At 33.8% G+C, this 25823-nt stretch overlaps 1 protein-coding gene across 12 annotated transcripts in view; it reads left to right on the top strand.

Annotated features, from left to right (window-relative positions):
- Positions 1–24823, top strand: part of ADGRL3 (adhesion G protein-coupled receptor L3) — an 828952-nt gene extending 804129 nt beyond the window's left edge. For 11 of the 12 annotated variants that reach the window (XM_047856547.1, XM_047856545.1, XM_047856542.1 and 8 more), the window contains one exon: positions 16703–24823. In XM_047856547.1, coding sequence (XP_047712503.1) covers positions 16703–17502 — 800 coding nt within the window. In that variant the 3' untranslated portion in view covers positions 17503–24823. The remainder of the gene's footprint in view (positions 1–16702) is intronic. The other variant, XR_007151634.1, reaches the window with a different exon arrangement.
- The last annotated feature ends 1000 nt before the right edge of the window (positions 24824–25823 follow it).

Here is a 25823-nt window from a genome sequence, read left to right as displayed (position 1 = left end):
TTGCCTGTGGTTAAGCAAACTCAGCTGGTTATCTTTAGGCTTAGTATTTTTTGTTTTCAGTACTATGGAATGTATTCAAAAATGTCCAAATGTATTCAACACGTCCCAATTTAACAGCACACAGAAAGATATGCCTTTGACTACAAAGGATGAGTTTTAGAGATGAATGACTGAATAGTATAGGTTCATCATTTCCGTTACAGATTAACCACTTACACTGTTGTGCAGCCAAGATTCACCAAGAATTCTAAGTTCCAATTCTACCATATTTGTCTTGAGCTGTCAGAAAACCTAAGATCTTTGAGAAGCTTTGCTTTCAGCTAATTATGTAAAATTATTATATATAATTATAATATGTAATGCAATATATATTATATAATATAAAATATAAATATATAATACAAAAAATTAAACTTTAAAGCTATATATATGTATATGTGTATACACTTTAGATTTTAGATTAAAGAAGGAGTTCTTAAAAACAAAATAACAAAGATTATGAACTATAACAAAAAGTAATGTTCTTGCCTCAAAATGTAAACAGTATTCATAACAGTAAGATATTGGGAGAAAGAGTAAACAACATATAACACACAAAATGTTATGCCTACATTGTATAAAGAATGTCTATAAACCAATATATACAGGCAAAGATAAGAACGGGCAATTCACAGAATGGGAGACCCTTATGGACAATAAACATGAAAAATGACCCCATCTCTTTGGTAATCAGGAAAGTGCAAAGCATAATAGTAATATGAGATATCGTGTGATACTTGTATGAAATTGGCAAAAATATCAGGCTTACAATACTAAGTCCTAGTAAGAATCTGAGAAATTTAATTTCTCATGGAAGTGTAAAGTGATACAAATACATTTGACAGAATTTTGGCAATATGTTCTAAATTGAAATGTGAGCAATATATGGCCCAGTAACTTGACTTCCAAGTATTTATTGTAGAAAAAACCATGCGTCTGGACAAGAAGACCTATATAATGTCAGCTAGTGCAAAATAAAGACAAATAGACAAGGTAATGTCTAGGGTTCCCACATCTAAATCTTTGAACTTCTATATTACAATAGAACAACACTTCTACATTCAGAATATTTAATTTCATATTGAACTAACAATAACCCAAATCTGTACTTTGGAGAAAACATATCATTGAAGTCCATGTTAATAGATTCCCAGTGAATGAATTTTCTATTAAAAAAAGCTGAGGTATCTCCGAACCATTTGAAAGAAATTTAATAGGCAGGTTGATTAAAATTTAATAGCAAACTTGTTGGCTATTAAAAGTGCACAGTGTGATAAATCAAGATGTCAGCTCTTCAATTTATGACTTCAGAAAAAAATGATGAAGGTTTCTTGGCTTTCAATAAAATATTTCTTCTTTGACACTTTGTAATTTCATTAATTATTTGAATAAAAACAGTACAAAATATAAAATTATGGTTTCTGTGGTTTTTAAAATTATTTTATATAATTTTTAAGGATAGCATGCAGATTCTTTTAGTTTTGTTAATGATTATAAACAACTTGGTCTTGATTTATATGGCTGTTCCTATTTTATAAAATAAGCCTTTAAAGTTGAACTTACCATTTTTGCACTGTCTGTAGACTGTGTGTGCATGTTGATATTTCATTGTTACACAGAAAAAGAAAAAACAGGAAACAAAATACTTAAAATAGACAATGCCTATTCAATCAGTTTTCCATAGATGTGAAGGTCTCTTTTATCGATTTACTTTCATTTTTGTTTCTTTGTGTTATATAAATTAACACATGAATATGAAAATTAAATAATTGACAATTACAGAAAAGTAATGCACTCCTATAAGGCTCCTAATAAAATGTTATCAAAACATGTTTTTGGGGTGCACCTGCATGGCTCAGTCAGTTGCACAGCTGACTTTGTCTCAGGTCATGATCTCGCAGTACGTGAGTTCAAGTCCCACATCGGGCTTGCTGCTGTTAGCCTGTTAGCACAAAGCCTGCTTTGGATCCTCTGTCCTCCTCTCTGTGCCCCTCCACCCCTTGCAAAAATAAATAAACATTAAAAAAAAACATAATTTTGGGAGAGGATGCTAAAAATATTCAAACATCACTGTTTAAATATGTTTAAATAAAATCACCAGAGTCAGGTGTGACCTTGAACAGATTATGAATGTCTTTGGACCTGTTTCTTTATGTAGTAAATGATGGTAGTAGATTAGATAATGTTAAAACCTTATTCACTTCTAAATTCTGAGTTATAACTTTCTTCCATTATGTTATACTGCAATTCATTGGGTAATACTTACATACATAAGATGTGTGGGGGGTCCTTCTGATTCATTTTTTCCAGTTTTCTTGTTTATATTAAAGTCAACTCACTAGGGGCGCCTGGGTGGCTCGGTAGGTTAAACGTCTGACTTCGGCTCAGGTCATGATCTCACAGTCCGTGAGTTCAAGCCCCGCGTCAGGCTCTGTGCTGACCGCTCAGAGCCTGGAGCCTGTTTCAGATTCTGTGTCTCCCTCTCTCTCTGCCCCTCCCCTGTTCATGCTCTGTCTCTCTCTGTCTCAAAAATAAATAAACGTTAAAAATTTTTTAAAATAAAGTTAACTCACTAAAGAAAAAGACTTACCTTTTTTATTTTTTCTTTATGCCAGTTTTCTTAGCTCTTTGAAAAGGAAATCAAAGCCATAGGACCCTTTCACCAGAAAGAAAAGCAGTCATGTGTGGGTGCCCAACTGGCTTCACAAACATGCACCTAAACCATTTTACATACAATTTTAAGGGGGTCACAACTTGAGTAGATACCATCTCCTGGTAAAAGACCCTTTGTTTAACACTTGAGTTAGTATTATAACTCTAGAAAATACCGTCACTAGTGAAGCTATTTTTTACTTGAACAAAATGAAGCCTCCGTGATGGGCCAAAATTATGTTCTGAAGACAGAAGCACAGAGGCATTATCCAGTAGTAACTTTGCTCTATTTATAACTCCAATTCATATGCATTAGTCAGTCCATGTCATGGAAATGACTTCATAAAACAAAAAATACGTCGAATCAAGGGAGAGAGAACCATGAGGGGATGGAATGGAGGACAAAACATATTAAAGAAGAAAGAATGATCCAGGTGAAACTGTTTGATTGAAATACAACAAACAAAAAATTTATCATCCTATATATTCATAAATAATAAGAATTTGAAAATTAGACATGTTGGTATGAGACTCTCAGGAATGGGATATTCAGTCGGTTCGTTAGAACACCAGGGTCTAGAATTATACACCTTTGCTTGTCCAATAAGACAAATAAGAACGAAAGTACATTTAAAAAAAAAAGCGAGGGGCAGAGCAGAGTGACAATTCAAGTTATTTTAAGAGCTTTTCAGCGTACTGTGGTTAGCCTGCTGTCAAGAAGAAACGTTTGAAAATGTTTCTGAATGATATGATATGGATTCAAGTGGGATTCAACTGTCATCTTTTCTCAGATCTTTTTTTCACTTCACACTTTCAAAGCCTGCAGCTCTACCTTCAGTTTTCAGGCCTCAATTACGTGTATCACACTGAACTGGCCTAGACAGTGCTGTCGTTCAAGGCCTGCCCGTGTCAAAACACCTATGTTATTTTCATAAGGAAAAAAAAATACAACACTTTTGTGGTAAACCTGTGCATTTGAAAAGGGTGTACTCATTATTATCCCATTCAAATTTCACTCATTCAAAAACTTTTATGTCTATCTCTATCTTCAGGTATAAATAAAGTAAAAAAGACTCTTCTTAAAATGACTATGATTTTACACTTCGTGTTTTTCGGTAGGTTTAGGATCTGACTTTCAAATAATTGTCAGAAAAACATCCCTATGTTTTTCAGTATGGAATATGAAAATCCCTTTTTGCTTTGTATCATGCTTTTACTAGAAATAAAGATCTCTCGGTTGGCTCTCTGTTGACAGTTTTGTTGACGATTCACATATATTGAAATTCAACTTAATTCCTTTTCCAGGTTTTATTAAAGACCTAACCCTTGTTTCTGACAGCAAATAGGCAGTTTTGACTAGACTGTACCCAGGATTTAGTGTGTCAGATAATTAAGAAACAACTATTCTTATATTACTGCTTTGAGATTTTTACCTTGAGCTTTTTTTTTACCCAATTTGAGCTTTTTATTTTAAGTCACAGTAGGTTGTGCTGAGTTTCCCCCCCCCTTGTCATATTATCTGCAGCTAGTATTCAAGTAGCAATTTGTATTTCCAAATAATTATATGAGTGTGTTTTTCCTGCTTTAAATATACCTGGTATAGTGTTAGAAGGAAATAAATCACATTAGGAATTAGACAATTGGCACTTGTAAAAAATTTACTCAAATTATAAAACTGCTCATAATTGATAAAATTACTTGTGTTAGTTTGTTACATTAAAGATGCCATAGATTTCACATGGGCTTTTTTTCATCATTTAAGCAAGTATTTACCAAGCTCTGGGAACTATTCTAGACCCTTGGTATAGAGCGGTAATAAAACCCAGTGTATTCCTTGTTTTTCTGGTGTTTACATTCCAATGAAATTTGTACATAAACATTCTTTTCCCATATGTAGTGTTGTAACTATCTTCTCTACCCAGCAACATCAGCTTATTTGTGTCTTCAACCTGACTAACCAGTAAGCTTAACTTTTCAGCTGAAAAACAGTGACAGATGGTCTGTAAACACCGATCTTCTTGGAAGTCTGCAGCAATTTCATAGCTATTAGAAGGGAAGTTTACAAATCAGAAGTTAGTTGGAAGGAAGAGGAAGAGACAGGACGGACAGTACCTTGGAAAATAGTATCGGAATTCAAAGTGACTTGGGTAAATTGGGGAAACAGCCAGAAGCAAACAGAATAGGCTTCAGCTAAGACAAGTGAAATGTAGTGCAGCTATGGAAAAAGACAAATGCGACTTTGTACACAAAAGACCCAAGAAGACAGGTTCTGTACAAGTTTTTAGTTAAGAGATCTAGGCATTGGCAACAAGCCAGTGTTTTTGACACAGGGCCACCTTTCAAAGGTACAACTGAAATGCATAAATGTGAGCATGGACTGTAGGAACCATGCGAAAACACCTTATCGCACTTGTTTGGAATGGCAACAGGAAAAACGACCTCTTGCAAGATTTGAGTGTCCATAAAATGATGGAAAACGATTGCCTTCTAACACTAGGGAATCAAACCACAGATAACTGGTTACTCAAACATATCCCTCATTCTTTCAAACCAGCAAACCCATAAAGCTTATCCACAACTTCATACTCTGCAAAACTCTAATGATCAAATTTGATATCCTATTCCTCAGTTCCTGTTACTGAGCCCTCACTTATATTTTAACTCAATTTTTAGGATTAAAGTCAGTTATAGTGACACTAATTAATTTGATTTCAAATGGGGCATAAGATGTAAAAAGGTGAGTCATCATAAAAAAGCAACTTTAACCAGCGATCCTTCTTCTATCAGGAAAAAGGCTCTTACTACCAAGGGTAAAGAAGAAAATGTATTTTGTTGGAAAGTTCTAGATTATTTTTATCAGTATTTGTGTGGTTTTAGATTTAAAAGCAGGTGGATCTTAATTATGACTGTATGTCACTCATTGTGACTATAGATCTGTACCTGATCTGGGTTACACCTGGATTTGAGGAAGCTACCTTCCAAAGCCACGTGGCTGGGACTGAATATTGTTCCATTTAGTCAACATTGTATCACTCCATGGCTGTATACCAATAACATTTCTGTTATTGTTGCTGGACTTTCCAGATTAGCAAGAACTGACAAATAAAAAAAACTCAGTCTTCCTACATTAGTAATCTCACTAATAAGAGTGTCTTTAGGTATATTCAAAACTTAGAACACACTTAGCAAAACTAAAAACAACTTTATGCTAGGAAAGCTATAACCAGATGGCCTATCTATCAAAAATTTTGATAGCTTCATTAGAATTCAATTACAGAACTCCATTTTTGTATGATTAAATTGTTTGTCCTTATATTTTTAACTTTTAAATAAACTGAATGACAGCCAGAAAAAAATATTGAGTCACATGCTTTTTGCTTATGTTTGGTTCTTCCTAACTCAATTGTTTCCTTATTTTAAATCACAGAGCATATTCTTTTACATTGGTATAGAAAAATATATATACATATAGAGAGAGACAGATATGACAAAGGAATATTTTCTTTGGCAATCTACGTGAAGCAAGTAGCATGCAATCTTCCCAGCTTGTTTGTTTTTTAATTAGTTCAAATTAAGAAATATGTAGTAATGAAGGAAAATATATAGAAATACAGATATAGGGCACCTGGGTGGCTCAGTTGGTAAAGCATCTGACTCTTGGTTTTGGCTCAGGGCATGATCTCGCGATTTGAGTTCAAGCCCCACATTGAGTTCTGCACTGATAGTGTGGAGCTTGCTTGGGATTCTGTGTCTCCCTCTCTTTCTGCCCCTCCTCTGCTCGCACTCTGTGTCTCTCCGTCTCTCAAAAATAAATAAACATTTAAAAAAAGAAGAAGAAGAAGAAATACAGATAGATGCTCCAGCCATAAAGACCTAACCCTTATTTGATCTATGAGGGAAAATAATGAATTTTAGCAATTTTATATATTTAGGGTTTTTACCCTAGTTCATTTTAAGTTGTTTACACCTTTCATTTTCTGTTAAAATTCTTAGAGTAATTTTAGAAAGTAATTATTTGTATTGGACGGCTAGAATTGTAATTGTATTGTATTGAAGGCTAGAATAATAAACATTAGTAGCAGGTGCAGTTTACAGGTAGTTTGCTTTTTTAAAACGTTGTGCAGGCCAAATCTGGTCTCTAACAATCATAAATTTGTGTAACATCAACGATACACATGTTTAAGATGTATACTATTCTGTTTCTTGTCTGAATGGCACGATAGCCAACTCTTTGTAGTTTTTCTTGCTGGTATTCTATATATTTATCAGTGGGAAGTGACATCCTGATTGATCCATTGTACGATAAAGTGGAGATCTGCCGTCTCACTCTGTTAAAAACATTTAAATGTATATGTTGTACAATTTCAGCAAATACTCATCGAGCATTTAATAAGTGGAAAATTTTGTGCTACTTCTGTGCTAGTTCTGTGTGGAATGTGTAGGATGCAAACACATGGCTTATTTCCTGAAAGAATTGTAACCTTCCAGTTTTATAAATCTGACAAGCTATATTGTACTTTAAATCTAGAGATGTTCACTTACCCAATTTTGAGGTTAAAATATCTGTTATTTGGGGTGTCTGGCTGTCTCAGTTGGTAGAGCATGCGACTCTTGATCATGAGTTTAACCCCCACATCGGGTATAGAGCTTACTTAAAAAAATAGATAAAATAGGTGTTACTTGATTGATAATTTGCTATATAACAAAGAACTATGATTTTGAGAAAAAATAAAATAAAACTACCATGGCCAAGTTTTTTCTTCTCATTTTTTTGCATTTTCTATGAATAAATAAACATTTTTGTTTCATTCAATATAGATTAATTATTTTGCGATAATTGTAGATTTACTTACAGTTATAAGAAATAGTGAAGAGATTGTGTTCCTTGTACCCAGTGTTCTTCAATGATACCTTGTAAAACTATACTACAAAATCACGCCAGAATATTGACCGATATCCAGCAGTCTTGTTCAGATGTCTTCAATATTACTTATATTTCATTGTGTGTGTGTGTGTGTGTGTGTGTGTGTGTGTGTGTGTGTTTGTGTGTTTAGTTCAATGCAATTCTATCTATCAAGACTCGGTTTGTGTTATACCAGCATAGCCTACATACAGAATAGCTCCATAGCCACAGGGAAGCCTCATGTTGCCCGTGTATGACCATTTCCACTTCCCTCCCCCTTGCATCTTTAACCCTGTCAACCACTAATCTGTTCTCCATTTCTATCATTTTGTCATTTCAAGAATCTTATGTATATCTATATGGAAATATATTATTTATATATATATGGAATCATTTAGTACGTAACCTTTTGGATTGTCTTTTTTACTCTGTATTATTATCTAGAGATTCATCCAGTTTGTTGTATCAATAATTGTTCTTTTTTTATTAATGAATCGTGTTTCCTGGTAAGGATGTGCCACAGATTGCTTACCCATTCACCAGGTGAAGGATATCTGGGCTGTTTCCATTTTGGACTATTATAAATAAGGCTGCATGAACATTCATGTATAGGTTTTTATGTGAACATAAATCTTCATTTTATCTGGGATGAATGTCCAAGAGTACAATTGCTGGGTGGTATGGTAATTGAATGGTTACTTTTATAACTATTTTCCAGAGTAGCTATACTATTTGACATTGCTCCAGCAAAGTAGGAAAGATCCAGTTTTCTTCACCCTTGCCAGCATTTAATGTTGTCACCATTTAAATTTTAAGTATGTAGTGATATCACATTGGTTTCTTTAATAATTTTTTTAAAGTTTATTTATTTTGAGAGAGAAAGAGACCCAGCATGAGTGGGGGAGTGGCAGAGAGAGATGGACAGAGAATTCCAAGCAGGCTCCACATTGTCAGTGCAGAACTCGACACAGGGCTCAAACTCATAAACTGTGAGATCATGACCTGAGTCGAGATCCAGTCAGATGCTAAAACAACTGAACCAGCCAGGCTCCCCACATTGTGGTTTTAATCTGCATTTTCTTAATAGCTAATAGCAATTCTTTTCATGGTCTTGTTTGCCACCTGTATATCCTTTGCTGTAAAATGTCTTTTTATGTCTTTGGCCCATTTTCTAATTGGATTGGGTTTTTTGTTGTTGTTGTTAGTTTTTTGCTTTGGGTTGTTTGGGTGTTTGTCTGTTTGTTTGTTTTTACTGTTGACTTTTAAGAGTTCTTCCTGTATTCCAGATACTAACTTTTTCTTGGATTGCAAATATTTGTAAATTTGTTTACAAATATTTTCTCCTGGTCTACTGATTGTATTTTCATTCTCTAATGTATATACTGAATTAACAAATACTTGTGTTCAATCTGACTATCCTCATACAATTTGTATTTTCCTCTCCTCAGTCACATTTTCTTTCTTTATCATCTAACATAAACATGCATTCTGCCTATCATTTTTTACACATGGCCTAATTATGTTTAATAAAACTATTCCTCTGATATTTTGCTTTTTTTTTTTTTGGTTAAACAATTTTGGAGGTTGGAGGTTGCAACTCATACTAATGATATGTTAGGCACTAGGTACATCTATTTACACAGAGATGAAATAATTTAGCTTTCTTACTTTATGTGCCAAAGTTCAAACAACCAGTTGGAAAATGGAAAATGGAATTATATATATGCTGGATATTATGAAGTCAATACTTTATTTGAAATATTTAAAATAATATCCATATGATTATTAGATTTGTAAAATCACCTAATTAGTATGCTTACTACGGTGTACTAACAAGAGTGATTATATCTTATTTTGATGTAAGGGATTCCTTTTCTTAGAATTTTAAGAAATGTCAAATTCTTCTGTTGTGTCCACAACTGCTCTCCAAATGTGTGTTTTATTGTAAATGTTGCCTTTTATTCTTTTTTACTTTCATTGAAAACAACCCAACGGTTTCTGTGAATGAGGGAATGTTTTGTTTACTTTGGCTTTTCTTTCCGTGTTTTAAACTTTTTTTTTCAGCTTTTGTTTTGTGTTTTGTTTATATGGAAGACTATATTTTGCTTTCATTTTTTTATTTTTTATTTTTAGCAAGCATGGGAGTATACTCTTGCTTATACTTTGGGAAAGAGAACACCCTATATATGGCTTAATCAACATCGTAAACCATTTTCTTTCTTTCCCATTGACTCTTGGATATGTGCATTATTGGAAACATGTGTGCTTTAGTGGCATATATTTTTGAGTCTAATTAGCTGCCTGCCTGTAATCAGGACTATATCAACTGTTGTCATTCTAAATGTTTCCTTTCTTTTTTTCAAACACATTTGCCTGATTGACCTTTTTTTTTTTTCTCTGTCTTTCTATGGGGCTGCTCCAGGAGCCATGGCTAATCATCTTATAAGCAATGCTCTGCTTCGTCCGCATGGTACTAACAATCCCTATAATACATTGCTTGGGGAACCGGCGGTCTGTAACAACCCTTCTGTCAGCATGTACAACGCACAAGGTGTGCTGGAGTTTATCTTAATTTTTTCAAGTGAGAGTCCCATTTTATGTAGCTTTTATGGCCACATTCTATTTTGCGTTCTTTCCACTGCCTTTTCTTTCTTTTGGAAGCAGACACACAGACTCCCTTTGCCTTCCACCCCTCTTGGTGCTTTTATTTTCCATTTTCCTTAGGTTTCCTTTAGTAACAAATGGTTTCCCTCCTTCTGATAAACAAATGCTTAATTCACCAATACGTGTTTGTTTCTCTGTAATGTTATAAAATGTATTGTGTCGTGTCAGTGCTTGTCTTGTTGTTGATCGATTTCTATATTAAACACCTATGTATGTATTTTGAGAAATGAGAATTTGCCTAAGGTAAGTAAAATAAAGACTTGATTCCATAGTCTTAATGGTATAAGATCAAGAAAGTAATCTTTGTTATGCCATGAAGAATACTCTAGGTGCAAGGCATCAGTGCTGTTGAAAGCACTTAGATCAGCTCCATGGAAAATTACATTGAGCTAAGCCATGGAGAAAAGATCCATTCCGTTTGCTATTGAACTGAACAATACCAAGTTAGGTCCCACACTAGCCTGCCATTGCCTGTGTGAGTGACTCAGGACAGTCAGGACTTTTTTTCCTGCTGTGGCTACGTGTGAAAAACAAAGCTTTGGGATACGGTTCCTCTGAATGATATGAAAATTTAATTACTTTAAATGATATAAAATTTTAATTACATCCCAAACAAATAAGCATAAATCTCTTTAAAACCACTTACAATATGAGTGTTTGGACAGGCATTACCTTCTCTAAGAATAAAGATGTACTGGGCACAAGAAATTAAAACAATTCATATCATTTGGAAGAAACCACAGGAAAAAAATTAGTCAAATAAAACTTTCCTAAAAGAAAAAGTCCTAGTTAGGGATCCACTTATGTAATATTATATCTGAAAGAAAATTCACTATAACAAAGAGACTTAAATGTGGTTGTTTGAAGTTGGATGTGACAGATTAGCAGTATATTAACTTTCCTAGGCAATTCTGAATAAAATTTCTATTATTCTTTATGGGAATCTCTGTGTTTTCTTTTCCTTCTCAGTCAGAGATAAAAGATTAGTGGCATGAGTGTGTAAAACTTGGTGTGAGTGGCCATCCCATGAAAGTTTGCTTGTTGCAGAACTGACATTGGGTGTCTAAAACCTTCTGAGTTTCCCAGATACCTTGCCAGGGGCAAAGGATGATTTTAAATTATTTCAAAAATTCTGAAGTCAGTAATAAAGAGTGACTTCAGGAATATGCTCAAACTGTATCTCAGTAGGATGAAGTAATTAGCAAATTTTTGAATTATCAAGATTCAGAAGGCCTGCATGTCTAAGAATCAGACTTTGAGAATCAAAAGCAGGGATAGAGCTCACGAATTCTCTTCACCACATTGCTGACATTCTGTCAGCCTGTGCCCATTTCCTTTAATGGGACCCTTCTCCCCTCAGGATTTCATACATTCAATTGTTGAAATCCTCCATTTGTTATGTATATTTTTTCCTTCCACTGAGCTGAAATTTGCCTCTGACCATGATGCTTTGATTTGCCTTCTAGAGCAAGGAAGAGCAAAGTATTCTGCTTTCTGTGTCAATCTTTTTAAATACTTTGAAAGCAATTGATCTGGCTTCTTGGAGTCCTCCATTTCCCCAGTAAAACCACCCTGGTGCCATCAATACGAGATAGTTTCTGGGTCCTTCCTGGTGGTTCCCTCTCTAAATTGTCTCTCCTCTGTCAATGTCCCTATTTTATTGTGGCCCTCAGTGAAGTGTACATAACACTTGTTGTATATTTCACAACATAACAAATGTGGCTTAACAGAACAAGTCAGCAGACCTTATACAGGCTTGGGTTTTTTTGTTTTTTGTTTTTAAATTAGGTTAAGTTACAGATAATTGTGTCATTATAAACATTTTGCAATGTGCCGACATCTTAGTAAGTGTTTAGTGATGTTAAGTGAAGATTTATACCATATCTGCAAATTAAATCTATTCTACATTACTCACTTTATGCAAAGAGTTGGAAAAACACTAAAAATTGTTTTACTTATTGAATATTGTTTCAGAACATGTAAAAATTTAGACCACATTTTGTTTAGCTTTTTTGATTATTCAGATATAATTTCTAATGTCTTATGTAACAAAAACTAACAATTATTAATCTATATGTCTTCCCTAATTCAATATCTGCTTTCTTGTCCTGTTTTATTTTTACTGGAATCATAAATTAGGCGATTTTTCTAAGGATGGAACACTATTGTAAACACTCTCAAAGTGAAATTCTGTAGATGCAAATTTAAAGTAATACCATATACATATAAGGTTTTATTCCTGTGGAATTTATTACTGGATATTGCTATTACGATGATCAATAAATACACAAATGATTCTTCTGAATGGGTTTATTGTTTTTCCCAGCAAAGTAAATAAATACTACTGACTTTTCTTAAAAACAAGAGCAAACAATTTTATTAATGTTTCTCAGAGTCAGAGGTGAAATTATTTAATGGCTTAATGTTTTAATATTTTTTAAGATATTAAACTATGGTAGTGCTTAAAATCATTCTTTTTACCACTGACCCCAAATAAATCTTAGTGATTGTCATATTGCTACTAATCTTATGCTTTCAGATGAATGCACTTAATATTCTTACTGGCAAGGGGAAATCTTACATGAAATATAGGTGGCTCGGTATGTACTGGAGTGGTTTATGTTGAAGTACCACTTGGTTCTGTTCTATTGGGTCCTCTAATTCAGTTGCACTAAGACCATCCAAGCAAAGGAGCATTCAGATAGAAGTATCCATATTTGTTTGTAATGCCTTTATTTAAAATATGTAGAGATGTGTTCATAGAGTTACTGAAGCATATAGAGTTAGGAATGAAGATGAATAATATGCTTTTATTATATCGGATTGAGATTCTATCTGTGGACATTTTTGAAAACTTCATGCATTGTATTTCTGGACCATTATATTATCAGGATTAGAAAATTCAATTTTTGCAAGATAAATCTTGTTATAGATTAACCTATCAAGACAGCATATAGAGCCGAAGTCATGATTTCACAAAATAATTTACATTTTAAAGTAACTAATTCTACCATAGAACTTAAAGAAAGACATACCCTTAGGACAGGATATAATGAAGAATACATGATAGGTGGTAAGAATACAAGATTATATTATAAAATATATAAATAAATGTTCTATGTTGGCTTCAAAGCCTAAGGCAAGTGGAAGAACTAGATAGGAGGGCACAGAGGAAATCTACAAGATTTTCTTTTTGATTTCAGTTCTTCCACTGTTAGCAGGGTGGAGTTAGATAAGGTTCAGCCTATTTTGGCTGGAGTTCCCTCATCTCTGAGAAGCAGGAATTGAGCTTCAGTTATCTCTCATAGGCTTTCCAGTTCTAAAATTCTGTCATTTAAGGAAGGAGCCATAATGAGCTTACAAACGATTTGCATCTGTTAGTATACTGGTTTGGCTCTTTATTTCAAATTATTTTTTCTAAAGCTATTTTGAAACTTTATTAAGAGAACCTTCCTCTCCATCTTGAAATAAAGTCAGTCTTTTTTCTGAAAAGCAAATCAACTTTTAAGTGCAAAAACCATCTCTTAAAGGAATGGTGAAATTCTAACAAGCTGAAATCTCCTGAAACGATCTAGCCCAATGAATTTCCTGGTTTTCATTTTAGGATGATTTAACCTTCCTGTAAACAAAATCAGCAAGAGCCGTCCTTCATGACCTGATTAAAATAGGAGTGTTTTTTAAAAAATAATTTTGCCAGGATTGTTTTTTAAAGGATCAGTTCTAAAAATGTTTGATTGCATGATTGTGCAAGAATCCAGAAGAAAACCGGACACTGATGGTGGTATTTTTCTTCCCCTCCTGTTGTCTTGATACAGAATAACAGTTGGATTTAACCATTTTCTTTTTTCAAAGTTACACGACTTTTGAATATGAGCTCCAGAAATGACAGTTCTGATCAGTATTATTCACAAGTGATAAGAAGCATTTGGATAGTTATAATGGGGGAAATATAACCTTTTTACGTGGAAAAAAAAATTCATAAAGGAAAAAAGACACAAATATGGAAACCTACAACTGTGTTTTTTTCCCTCTGTGTACATGCTAAAGATTTTATTTATAATTTTACTGAAAGATTTTAAAATTAAATAACATTTCTTAGAAGCAGGTATGTTCAAACATACATACACATAAATATATGCAATATTGAAATGCAGTTGTGGGAATCGTCATGGCTTGCCTTCAAATCTTTACTCTCCTTGGTTGGTGTGATAATCTTAACTTTAAAATAGATGTGTTTTTGTTTAAAATTTGTTATAAACTGTAGAAACGCTTATTAAAGACTCATTTTATTAGCATGTGTTAAGGGGGGGTTCTTATTTTCTGACTAACATTTCAGTATTTTTAATTATGATAAACCATGTAACACAGACTCATGAATTTGGGGGCAGTGGAAATTATTTCCTTTGACTCTTTTTTCTGCATATCATCAATTTGCTTTTTACTCATGTTTCTTCTACTGTCGCTGTAAGCTTACTTGTTGTTTTTTCTTTCCTTTTCTTCATGCTGTCGTTTAGAGCCCTACAGAGAGACAAGTATGGGAGTAAAGCTAAACATTGCATATCAAATGTAATTTTTTTTAGTTCACTTTTATTGCATCACATATAGATGATGTAGTTATTAAAAACAGTTCATCTCACAATTTAAAAACTAAAGAGCCTTTGAATCGACTTATATAAATTTACGTTAATAGAGATTAGACGCTTTTGTTGTCTGATTCTTTTACTGTGTCACATAATCAACATAGTTGTTAAGTCTCATGTAATGTTTGTGTGAGTTAAATTGTTTTTAAATTAAGCATTTATTTTTGCTAAGTAATTCATAAGCTTTTATTTTTTATTACTACATTCCATCATACACATATATGTCACATGCAGCATATCCACTTTATTTTACTATGGTTGTTTCCGACCTGTACCTAATGCATTGACAACAGAAGTAATACACACGTTTCAATGCATCAGTCACTCAGCCATAACCATCATGCATACCATGGCAGCCTCCACAGCAGCAATCACCCATCGCATATGGCCCTTTAAAGAACATTTACTTTTATTTTTCTTAACATTGTGGATTTGTCTACAAGATATCTTATAACATGAAAATAAATCGCTTCACCCTATGTCTGTGATGGCTGCTTTTTAATGAATTTTATGCATTGCTGTCTTTAGAAACTGTTACTTGAATACAGAGTATGCAGCAAAAGTCCATATATAAATTGATATATTTGGGACACTTTATTTAAACCAGCAAAGAAGGAGTTCAGTTTTGATAAACATAACTGCATCACAGATATAGAATGAATGTTATATTTTCACAAGTTAGCAGTGTATTGAGAAGTTTAATAGAATACTTCAATTAATTGTTCTGTAAAGAAATATCCTTTCTTACTTATGAGTATTGGTTAAATGTTTGTGTTTTATTTTCTTTCGTGGTTGCATTTGAACTGATTTTGGAACTATTATAGATTCTTGGATTTCTGTTCATTCAAGAGAATGCAAAAACCTTGAAGAAGCATGTGGTTAAATTTTATTTCACTGCAACTATTTCTTCCCAGAATAAGATGTTCAATCTCTTTTAAATTCAAAGTTTAATATGCACACAAAGTCATCACTCATTATGACATGGAATCTTTAATACTGACACTATGTTTTTAGGAATCAGATACCTGTGTCTTTACACATTCTTTTGTAGTATTACCTAATGACCCTAAACAATCGCTAATGGGTTAATATGTAGAAAATGATATTAGAAAGTAAATCTAAATATTTTTGTTTTGAAAGTTCCTAGATGCATATTATTTTGATGTGCCATTTATTTGACTAAGCATTATTTCATGACTACATCATTTTGACAAATTTAACATAATCCTTTTGTGGTTTTGTGTGTAGGAATTATGTTTAATCTTGCAAAATTATATATCAAATTATTAGAAGCTGCTTGATTCTTTCACTTTTGACCAGAATATTCAAAGTACCACACATGAATTATGTTAATATTATGCCTATTTTAATGTTAAAACAACATGTAAAATTAAAGGTAATGAATTATTAAATTGACTTTGATGTGTATAAATTGAAAGCTATGAATGATTACACCAAAATTTTGCGTTATTTTTTTTTCTAAGTTATAACCAAATATGTTTCAAATAGTGTCAGGCAATGTTTGTGTGGAAACTACAAATTTATAAGTTTTTTAAATTGTTATTTTAAAGAATTATTTTAGATACTTTTCCATTTATAAGGTTCCTATCAATTGTCCCCAAGTGTATAGAAATGTGTACATATAGACTTAATAGTATGTTTTGTTTCCAAACATTTTATAATTAATTAAACGTGCTAGCAATTTATACATACTTCATAGTCGGATGTTTCTGCCTTTGTGTTTGTGTGTGTGTTCTGTGGCCAAATGGATGTAAATGTCATAGTGTTCTGTAATCTTTTTCAGAGGGGCTTCTGAACAATGCCAGGGATACAAGTGTCATGGATACTCTACCACTGAATGGTAACCATGGCAATAGTTACAGCATTGCCAGTGGCGAATACCTGAGCAACTGTGTGCAAATCATAGACCGTGGCTATAACCACAATGAGACCGCCCTAGAGAAAAAGATTCTGAAGGAACTCACTTCCAACTATATCCCGTCTTACCTGAACAACCACGAGCGCTCCAGTGAACAGAACAGGAATCTGATGAACAAGCTGGTGAATAACCTTGGCAGTGGGAGTGAAGATGATGCCATTGTCCTGGATGACGCCACCTCCTTCAACCACGAGGAGAGTTTGGGCCTGGAACTCATTCATGAGGAATCTGATGCTCCTTTGCTTCCCCCAAGAGTCTACTCCACAGAGAACCACCAGCCACACCATTACACCAGAAGGCGGCTCCCCCAAGACCACAGTGAGAGTTTTTTCCCTTTGCTAACCAACGAGCACACAGAAGATCTCCAGTCACCCCATAGGGACTCTCTGTACACCAGCATGCCAGCACTGGCTGGTGTGCCTGCCACAGAGAGCGTTACCACCAGCACCCAGACCGAACCCCCACCGGCCAAATGTGGTGATGCCGAAGATGTTTACTACAAAAGCATGCCAAACCTAGGCTCCAGAAACCACGTCCATCAGCTGCACACCTACTATCAGCTAGGTCGCGGTAGCAGTGATGGATTTATAGTTCCTCCAAACAAAGATGGGACCCCTCCAGAGGGAAGTTCAAAAGGACCAGCTCATTTGGTCACTAGTCTATAGAAGATGACACAGAAATTGAAACCAACAAAACTGCTAACACCTGGTTGACTGTTCTGAATTGATATAAGCAGTGGTAATAATGTGTGTACTCCTAAATCTTTATGCTGTTCTTGAAAGACAAACACAAACTTTCAGACTTTTTTTTTTTTTTAACTGGGATTTTTAGGTCAGCCAAGGGGAGAAAGATAACTGCTGAAATTCCCCTGTGCCCTCTCCTTTCTTGTCTTTTCCCCCTCAGATGGAGACTTCATTATGTTAATGAACGAGATATGAAGAAAATGGCGCTCATTGTGGCCTTGTTGAATTATGTTGTGTTTGTTCTAACATCTCTGATGCTCTGTTACTATAATTACAAGGACCTGATTTTTAAAAGGCCAGAACAGTTGTTTGACATTAGTAACAATGCTGCATCTAGATTGGAGTGCTGCACAAACAAACATAAAAACAAAGCAAAACTGTATCACATAGTGGTTTTTAGTCACTCACAACCTGAATTCACCACAGTGGGAATAGCTGTGGAATACAAAATAAAACAACAAATTAATAATGAAATGGAGGGGAATTCTAGAATTATATGCTAAATGCATATTTTATGATTTGCTGTATTAACTGATGATAAAACTAATGGCAGAAAAAAAATTGAACAATTTCTATGTAATGTACAGATACTAGCATTGCACATATAGTCAGCTTTCTGTTCCTCCAGAATTTGAGTCCTGTTAATGTAGTGGAAAAAAAGAGATATTTTTTCTTTTTCTTTCGTGCTGGTCTTGCAAGTTTGTCTGCCAGTAAGAGAGCAAAGTTTCCTTCCTTCCTTCCTTCTTTTCTTTCTTCCTTCATTTTCTTTGCTTTTTCTTCTCTTTTTCCTTTCTTCTTTTTTTTCTTTCCTTTTATTTTTCCTTGATTTTTTTCTTTAAAATTTCACCTGGCAAAAAAAATAAATAAATAAATAAATAAATAAATGAAACTATCACTTTATAAGAATCATTTTCTAGTAATGCAAACAAATTATTTTTTACAAAAAAATAAAATAAATAAAATTAGACTTCCTTCCCTCACTATATATCTTTATTCAGTCAGAATATTTCCAAGAGCATTTTTGCAGATTAGAGCAGGACGAACTTTTATGTTTACAGTATACATCTGTTGTAATGCAAAGTATATTTGGCAAGCAGTTCATCACCAAGACAGTAGCTATGATTCTAGAAGTCAAGAGGCGTCAATAGAACTAGTGGGGCTTCTGCATGTGAAAAAAAAAACGGTATCCCATAGGCATTAAAGTGCTGAATGCTCAGTCTGATCCCCAAGTGGGCACCCGCACTACCAATTTTTAAAGGAAATTCACTCCCTTGTAGTAAGAAATGAAAGGTCAAGTTATTTTGAAGTGATTTTTTTTAAACTCTTCTGTTTATTAACAGGAAAATTTATTTATTTGACAGGATTTTAAGTAATGTAGGAATACAAGAGGTAAATTAGCAGCACATATAATTTTTTTTTAAATTTATGATCCATTTTGTATGGTCTCAAAGTTGGATGACCTCATTACTAATATTTGTTGTAAAAGTGAAACTTGTTTGCCAACCAATAAACAACTGATTGAGATTTAGAAGATATTGTTTTGATGTATGTACTATATGATGAATTATTCTTTTCATTTTTCTCGTCTTTCCTTCTGTTTTCATTATATATACTTTGCTAATCGATTACTCTATGGCCCCAATGAGCCATGCAATAGAAATCAGATCTGCCTAGAAGAATAACCTAAGCACAAAATTTTACCATTTTTGCAGACAAAGTAAACCAGAAAAATGGGATGGGCATGTTTATGTTGAATGAAATAAGATGCATAACTTACTTTTAAGCAGGTTAATATCAGCTACTATGTGCTTATTTTATAAGCAGCAGCCATCATGCTTACTATAAAAACCAGCTTCAATCAGAGATTTATGTATTGAATTGAAGAGGGGGTGAGTCACTTATTTTCCTTTCCTGTAAGTTCTATTTTGATGTCAGAAATTTAAAGTCATTCAGTTGGCTCAAAGCTGCCAGTTTAATGGCAAAGAGAATATCCATTTTATAAAGATAGTAGAAGACATTTTTATGCTAATTTTTCTTGCCCCATATATGAAACAAAGTCCTTTCAAAGAAACTTTCTAGGTCTCCAATTACTGAAGAAACTTTACCAGCAGTGTCTAAACATAGAGTCCCTTCTAGAGCAAAGCTAGAATGAATTTGCCAAATTGTAATTTATCTTGTAGTGTATGATATTTTGGTGACTTCTTCCCCTCCCCCCCAAATCTGAACACCACCCACCTATTAATTAATTTCTTAAATTAAGATGAGATGGAATAGTTTATGGAATAACCAGTAATCTCTATATAGTTTAAGAATATATGACAAAAGAAAGAATTCTGTGCTGGGCCAGAGTACATCATAATCTTAATACTCACCTCAGAATATTTTATGCATCATTCCTTTTTAAGTCTCTAGAATTGTTCTTGAGTTGCAGGAGAACCTCAAGCTTTAATGGTAATTAGGTTTTCACATCCCACACTGTGGCAATATTAGCACCTGAAAGGTGGTTTGCCTATCTGTTGCATAGAATACATTTGGTAATGAAAAAGCCCCTTTTAGACAACTTGTCTAAAGTTGGCCTGTGGATTATGAGCGCTTATGCTTGTTTCGCCAATTCAGCAGAGATCTATATGAAAGCAGCTCGTCAGTAAGAAGCTAGTTTCACAGAACAATGGGGAAACTACCTCAAGTCAGCTTGCTGAGGCTGCCAATTCTGATTTTCTGATATTGCTACCTCCCTGCCCGCTATCTTTTATGTGTCATTACATGGAATTTGAAACAGGTAGCCTCCCCAGCTTTACACAGACCAACTGAAGAAAATCACTTGAATACGTAACTGGTGCGGAAGGCCATTTAGGACTGTCAGTTACTACCCAGCCCTTGCATAAACATGAAAGGGTGAGATGTTTGAATTCGAATACATCACAATTGATGTGCTATCAGAGAGACAAGATCCCAAAGACTTTTACAGAAAGAGATTGTTCCCTCAAATTTTATGTGACTATACTGAAACAAAACAGTAGATATAGGAGCTAATTATGTGTACATTTCAATAGAAATTTGTGTATATCTAACATGTATTCATTTAGTCCTTTTTATACTAGCAAGGCTTGAGTTCCTAAACTTGACTTTTTTTCACATGTATTTTCATGCATAGCTATTGATAAATTAATAATTTTTAAAAAGTTTATTGTTTTTTTACCACCTTTGGTTGACTATACTTCAATACCCTGTGCCATTCATGACTTACTTATCTGCCTACTTCTGATATGCTTATCTGAAATTCTATAAAAAACTAAATTTTCATCAAGCAGACGGACTGTACCTACCATAGCACATCATTTGGGTAGCTGGAAGTAAAAGTTATGCCAATAAAACAAACCAATTATTACTTCCTAGTAAAATAACATTTTTGTAATATTTTACTCTTGAGCTTTTTTTTTTTTCTTTTGAGGTCTATCTCCCAAGGTACTTTGCAGGACACTAGCTAACAGATCTCATGTCTAGTTGACTCACAGACTGTTGGATTGTTGCACAGCCCATGTTCCTAACTGATAATATTTATGGAGAAAACTACATTTTGTGAAGGAAAAATAGATTTGAATTTCAATTTAAGTTTTTGAACATCCCTCCAGTTCGACTCTATTAAAAGTAAAAAAATACTATAGTTGAATAATAAATTGCCATGCTTAAATAATCATGACAAAAAAGAACTTGCATGAGAACAATTATGTCAAAGTGAAAATAATCAGGAAACTGTATTAATAAAATGTAGATAATGGAAGTATCCTTAACTTCCTATCAGGCAAATTCACAAAGACTCAGAACTAAAGTGTAGTTTATGATATATACTTTTAAAATCCCCATTAACCTAAAAATGTCAACATATTGATAAAAGATCTTTAAGATTTAGTGTTTTTAAAAAATTAACTTAGTTGGTGTGATGAAACTTTTCATGGTAATAGAGATAAACATATAAGAGAAATAGTAATAGTCATATAGAACCCATGGACTTAATTTTAGCCAGTATCTTCAGCTTTTTGCCCCACACATGTTCCAATCCATTGACAAAGGTTTACTTAGTTTAAAAAATGGCATTAAAAACTTTTAAAGACTGACTTTCTGCAGTATAGAGAACAAAAGGGAGAGGAAAACCAGTTTCTGGGTTGTCTAAAGATCAACTCCAGACTAATCAATAATCAGCTCCTATTAGTGAAAGAAGCATTTGTTTTCAGAAGTTGTGTGTTAGTATTATACCAAAGTGCTACTGCTTGAGGTGTTTTAGAAAAAACAAAAACACTACAGGACTACTATACTACTGCAAATTTAGAGAGAGAAAGAAAGAAACCCAGACTCTAATTTGATTTTGAGCAATTCTAAAAATATTGACAAGAATGTCCTTTCTTCTGTTACAAAACTATTTGAGATAAAATAACAATATGTACGATCTTCCTAGTATATTGTAGTACCAAGGTATTAAGATTTGATGAGTTCATGTTTAGTGGTTCATAATTATAACTCACAACATAAACAATTACTATGCATTTCTAAAAATACTTTACATACATCCTCTGTTAGATTTCTGCACATTAATAAATTAGGAACATGGGAGCACAAGAGTGAAACAGCAACATTAGAAAATAGCTTATGGAAGCATTTTTGTGCAAATGAATTCTACGTGGAAAGCTTCTTTGAGCTCATAAAATAGATTTGATGGATCCCAACCAGATATTCAATTTTGTAATCAGCAAATACATACTTCTGAAGCCATCTGAAAAATATTGATAAATATCTAAATTTTCATTTCTAAATTAAAATGTTGGTAGCTGCTTCTTTCCTGCTTAGGCCATAAGAGGAATCTTTCCTATTTTCTAATTAACCTGATTAGTTTCTACTTCACTTTTGCTTTAAAAGGGAAATCAATCTTTAACTTTCACCTATACACTTACATACTTTGATTCCTTTTATTTACAGCTTGCAGAAGAAATAGCTTGTTTACAATATTGCAAACTTTGTGATTTTTGCAATATAACAGGTAGTTACTATAGTTTTGCATATTTTCATTTTCAGTAAACTTATTGCCCCACCCTCTTTACAAAAATTAAAAGCACGTCTCCAACATCCAGGACCTGTAGGTTATTATTCAAATGTCTTCGTTTCAGCTATGTTTTGATGTTTCTTTCTCTCTCTTAATAGTATGTCACACAAACTTTTCTCATTTCACTTGTGTCCCATCAGAGTATTTCAAAGGTAAAGGCAAACTATGATTTTTAAGAAGGCACGTGAAAGGAGAACTTTGATTTATAATGGAGAAGTTGAGGAAGACTACACAAGGAAAAACCTCTGTTGGGATAAGCAAGTCTTTTCCATCACAATATGAACAGAAGAAGGGCAGATCCAAGTTGGCATACTTATGGTGAGGCAGCAGGACCTAAATTCGAGTTCAAAAGAAAAAAAAATTACAGGAAAAAATAATGAAATTGTTTAGAGTGGTAAAAACTGTAAACAGTGTAACAAGTGCTACTGGTGTGTTAAAACAAAAATTGAAGTATACCATATGATAATTTTATCCTGCTGTTTACACAGGAAACTCTAAACACTTTCAGCACTCCTTAGATATTTCTTGTCTAGCCACACCTTGTCTCAAGGACACATGATATTTTATAAATGTTTCTTAAATATAAGTATTTTGCCTCAATTCACTTTCACTCTCTAATCTGCTTATTCTATTGTATGCCAACACAGTTAATGCTACCAGTAGCTATGCACCTTTTAGAGCTTTATTATGAATCTTTCTAATAAACATTCAATTAATATTAAATTGGAATTACGTACATTGTGCAAAATAATCCGTAACCGAGCAATATTCATATTACAGGCTAATTTATTATATATATGAATATTACATTGAGACTGAACAAATAATTACACAGCTGAAAATATTACTCTCAAGTCCTTTCTCTCTTCAATTATTGTAGTCAATTCGTAAAATTCTGCAGACAGTTGTATGACATGTATCAAAGTACTCCATAATCCAAATGTGTCTAAAAGTATTCCCAATGCTTCTTTCATTCTAGAATGCTAAAGAAAAGAGCTTGAAAGAAGAGGAAAGGAAAGCCGACTCCTAAGGATCTAATTTAGATTAACATTGCCATTCAGAATGAGTGATTTTAAAATGAGAATGTTCCACTCTGTGATCTGAGGTTATTAAAATTTTACAGTTAGTCCAATATTGGAGGATTTTAAATTTAAAAAGAGTTAAGTTTGTCTCAATGGCCCAAGACTGTAGAATTTCACACTACATTGGCAAGGAAATGTGTTTGAAATCCATACCTGAAGTAGCTTTTTAAAGGTTAAAAATTCCCTGATTCTTCTGAAGGTAAAACTGGTAAATGATCCTGGCTTCAAGATGAAATGGACTGGTTGACTTCAAAAAGTGGCAAAAATCAAGAATGTCATCAACCCGTTAATAGTAGGTAGAGGTCTTTGGGGATACAGAATACAGTGACTAGAACACAATGTCCTCTTCTGCTGACCACTGCCTCATGTTGGAGAGCATTTTTAATGCCTTGAATTTCAAGTTGTCACAATGTCTTATGTTTTAAATACCATCATGAATCAAGAAAGATGAGGAAAAAAACATTTAAAGTTGGTTTTCATGCCTCATTTCAGAATAAAGATTTCCTTTACCATTCTAAGTAATAACAATGATGTGTCTTGAAACAGCTGTAGACAATCAGAATGTGTTCATTTATAAGCAAGTCTTTGTATATTCTAACACTATTCTTTGCCTATGACCTCCAAAATCAGTAAGTGTAGAAAGAGTCAGCTGGATTTCCTTTCATTTGGCTTCTGTAAATGCATTGGAAGTAGAAGGATAATCTGGGACATTTTTCCACACGGTTTTCCCACTTGCCAATCATTAAATCTAATTCAAAATATATCTTTTTTTAAAATGATAGTTTATTTTTAAAAATAACAACTAATTAAGTTATTTCTCAGTGATAGGAACGATTTCTCTTTTTAGGAACAAGAATATAGCTATCGCAGGCTCTGGTCTCTTACCATTCTCATATATTTACATGTGGAATTAATCTTATCACATACACCTACCAGGTTTCTATCTATTGGATTTTTTCCCCTTGTACAACCTTTCCAACCTCTTTTTTTTTTCTTAAATGCTCTGTACAATCACATGTAAAATCATGAGCTACAAACCTCAATAAAAAATGTCAGTAAACAATAAGTGATGTAGTCACTGTTATTATATGGGAGTACCAAAACTTTGGTTTTGGGACAGTTTTTCAGACTGCAGGATAATTGAAACATAGACTCCTAATATATTTCCTTGCTATCCCTACACCCTGCCACCCTTCTCTTCACACATCCAAAGTAAAATGCAAGGGCTTTTATTCTTTTTTTCTCTTTTAACTTTTTCAGAGAGCTGCCACCACCCAAGGTATCTATGAGGTTGTTTGTTCTTTCCAGAAAAGATAGGAAGTTAAATTAAGAACTGCGTGCCCTTGGGGCGCCTGGGTGGTGCAGTCGGTTAAGCGTCCGACTTCAACCAGGTCACGATCTCGCGGTCCGTGAGTTCGAGCCCCGTGTCAGGCTCTGGGCTGATGGCTCAGAGCCTGGAGCCTGCTTCCGATTCTGTGTCTCCCTCTCTCTCTGCCCCTCCCCCGTTCATGCTCTGTCTCTCTCTGTCCCAAAAATAAATAAACGTTGAAAAAAAAAAAAAAAGAACTGCGTGCCCTTAAAGTCTGCCGATACTGAGATATAATCAAATGTAGTCATATCTGTCCCCTGATCTTATTTCTCCCCTCAAACTAGGGTATTGTTGGGTAGAAGTAAGGACAGTCACTGATGACTTTGGTGCACAGAAGACTACAGAGGTCTGTGCTGTGACATGCTTTTCCTCTTTTGAATAAAGGGCCCTATCAATATTAGTATATGTTATGGATCACAAAGATAGACATTATATAATCATCATTTTGTAGTGTCAGGGATTCTAATTATTTAGTTTACTAACACTGAGCATCAGAAAAATGAACAAAATATCAGCTGGGAAAATCTAATCCAGATATTTCTCCCTTATAATGTTAAAAATACATTTTCATAAGAGATATTTTAAAAAGAAATTAAGAGGAATCCTCAGATACTGAGTGCCCAGGATGTGCCTGGCACTTTGCATTGCTTCATTTAATCTCTCTAATAATACAGTGAAATGGATTTTTATTCATGCT

The sequence above is a fragment of the Prionailurus viverrinus genome, chromosome B1 (assembly GCF_022837055.1).
Source record: "Prionailurus viverrinus isolate Anna chromosome B1, UM_Priviv_1.0, whole genome shotgun sequence".
Taxonomy (NCBI): domain Eukaryota; kingdom Metazoa; phylum Chordata; class Mammalia; order Carnivora; family Felidae; genus Prionailurus; species Prionailurus viverrinus.
Note: the sequence above shows the minus strand (reverse complement) of the source record. Positions and strands in the feature narration are given on the sequence as shown.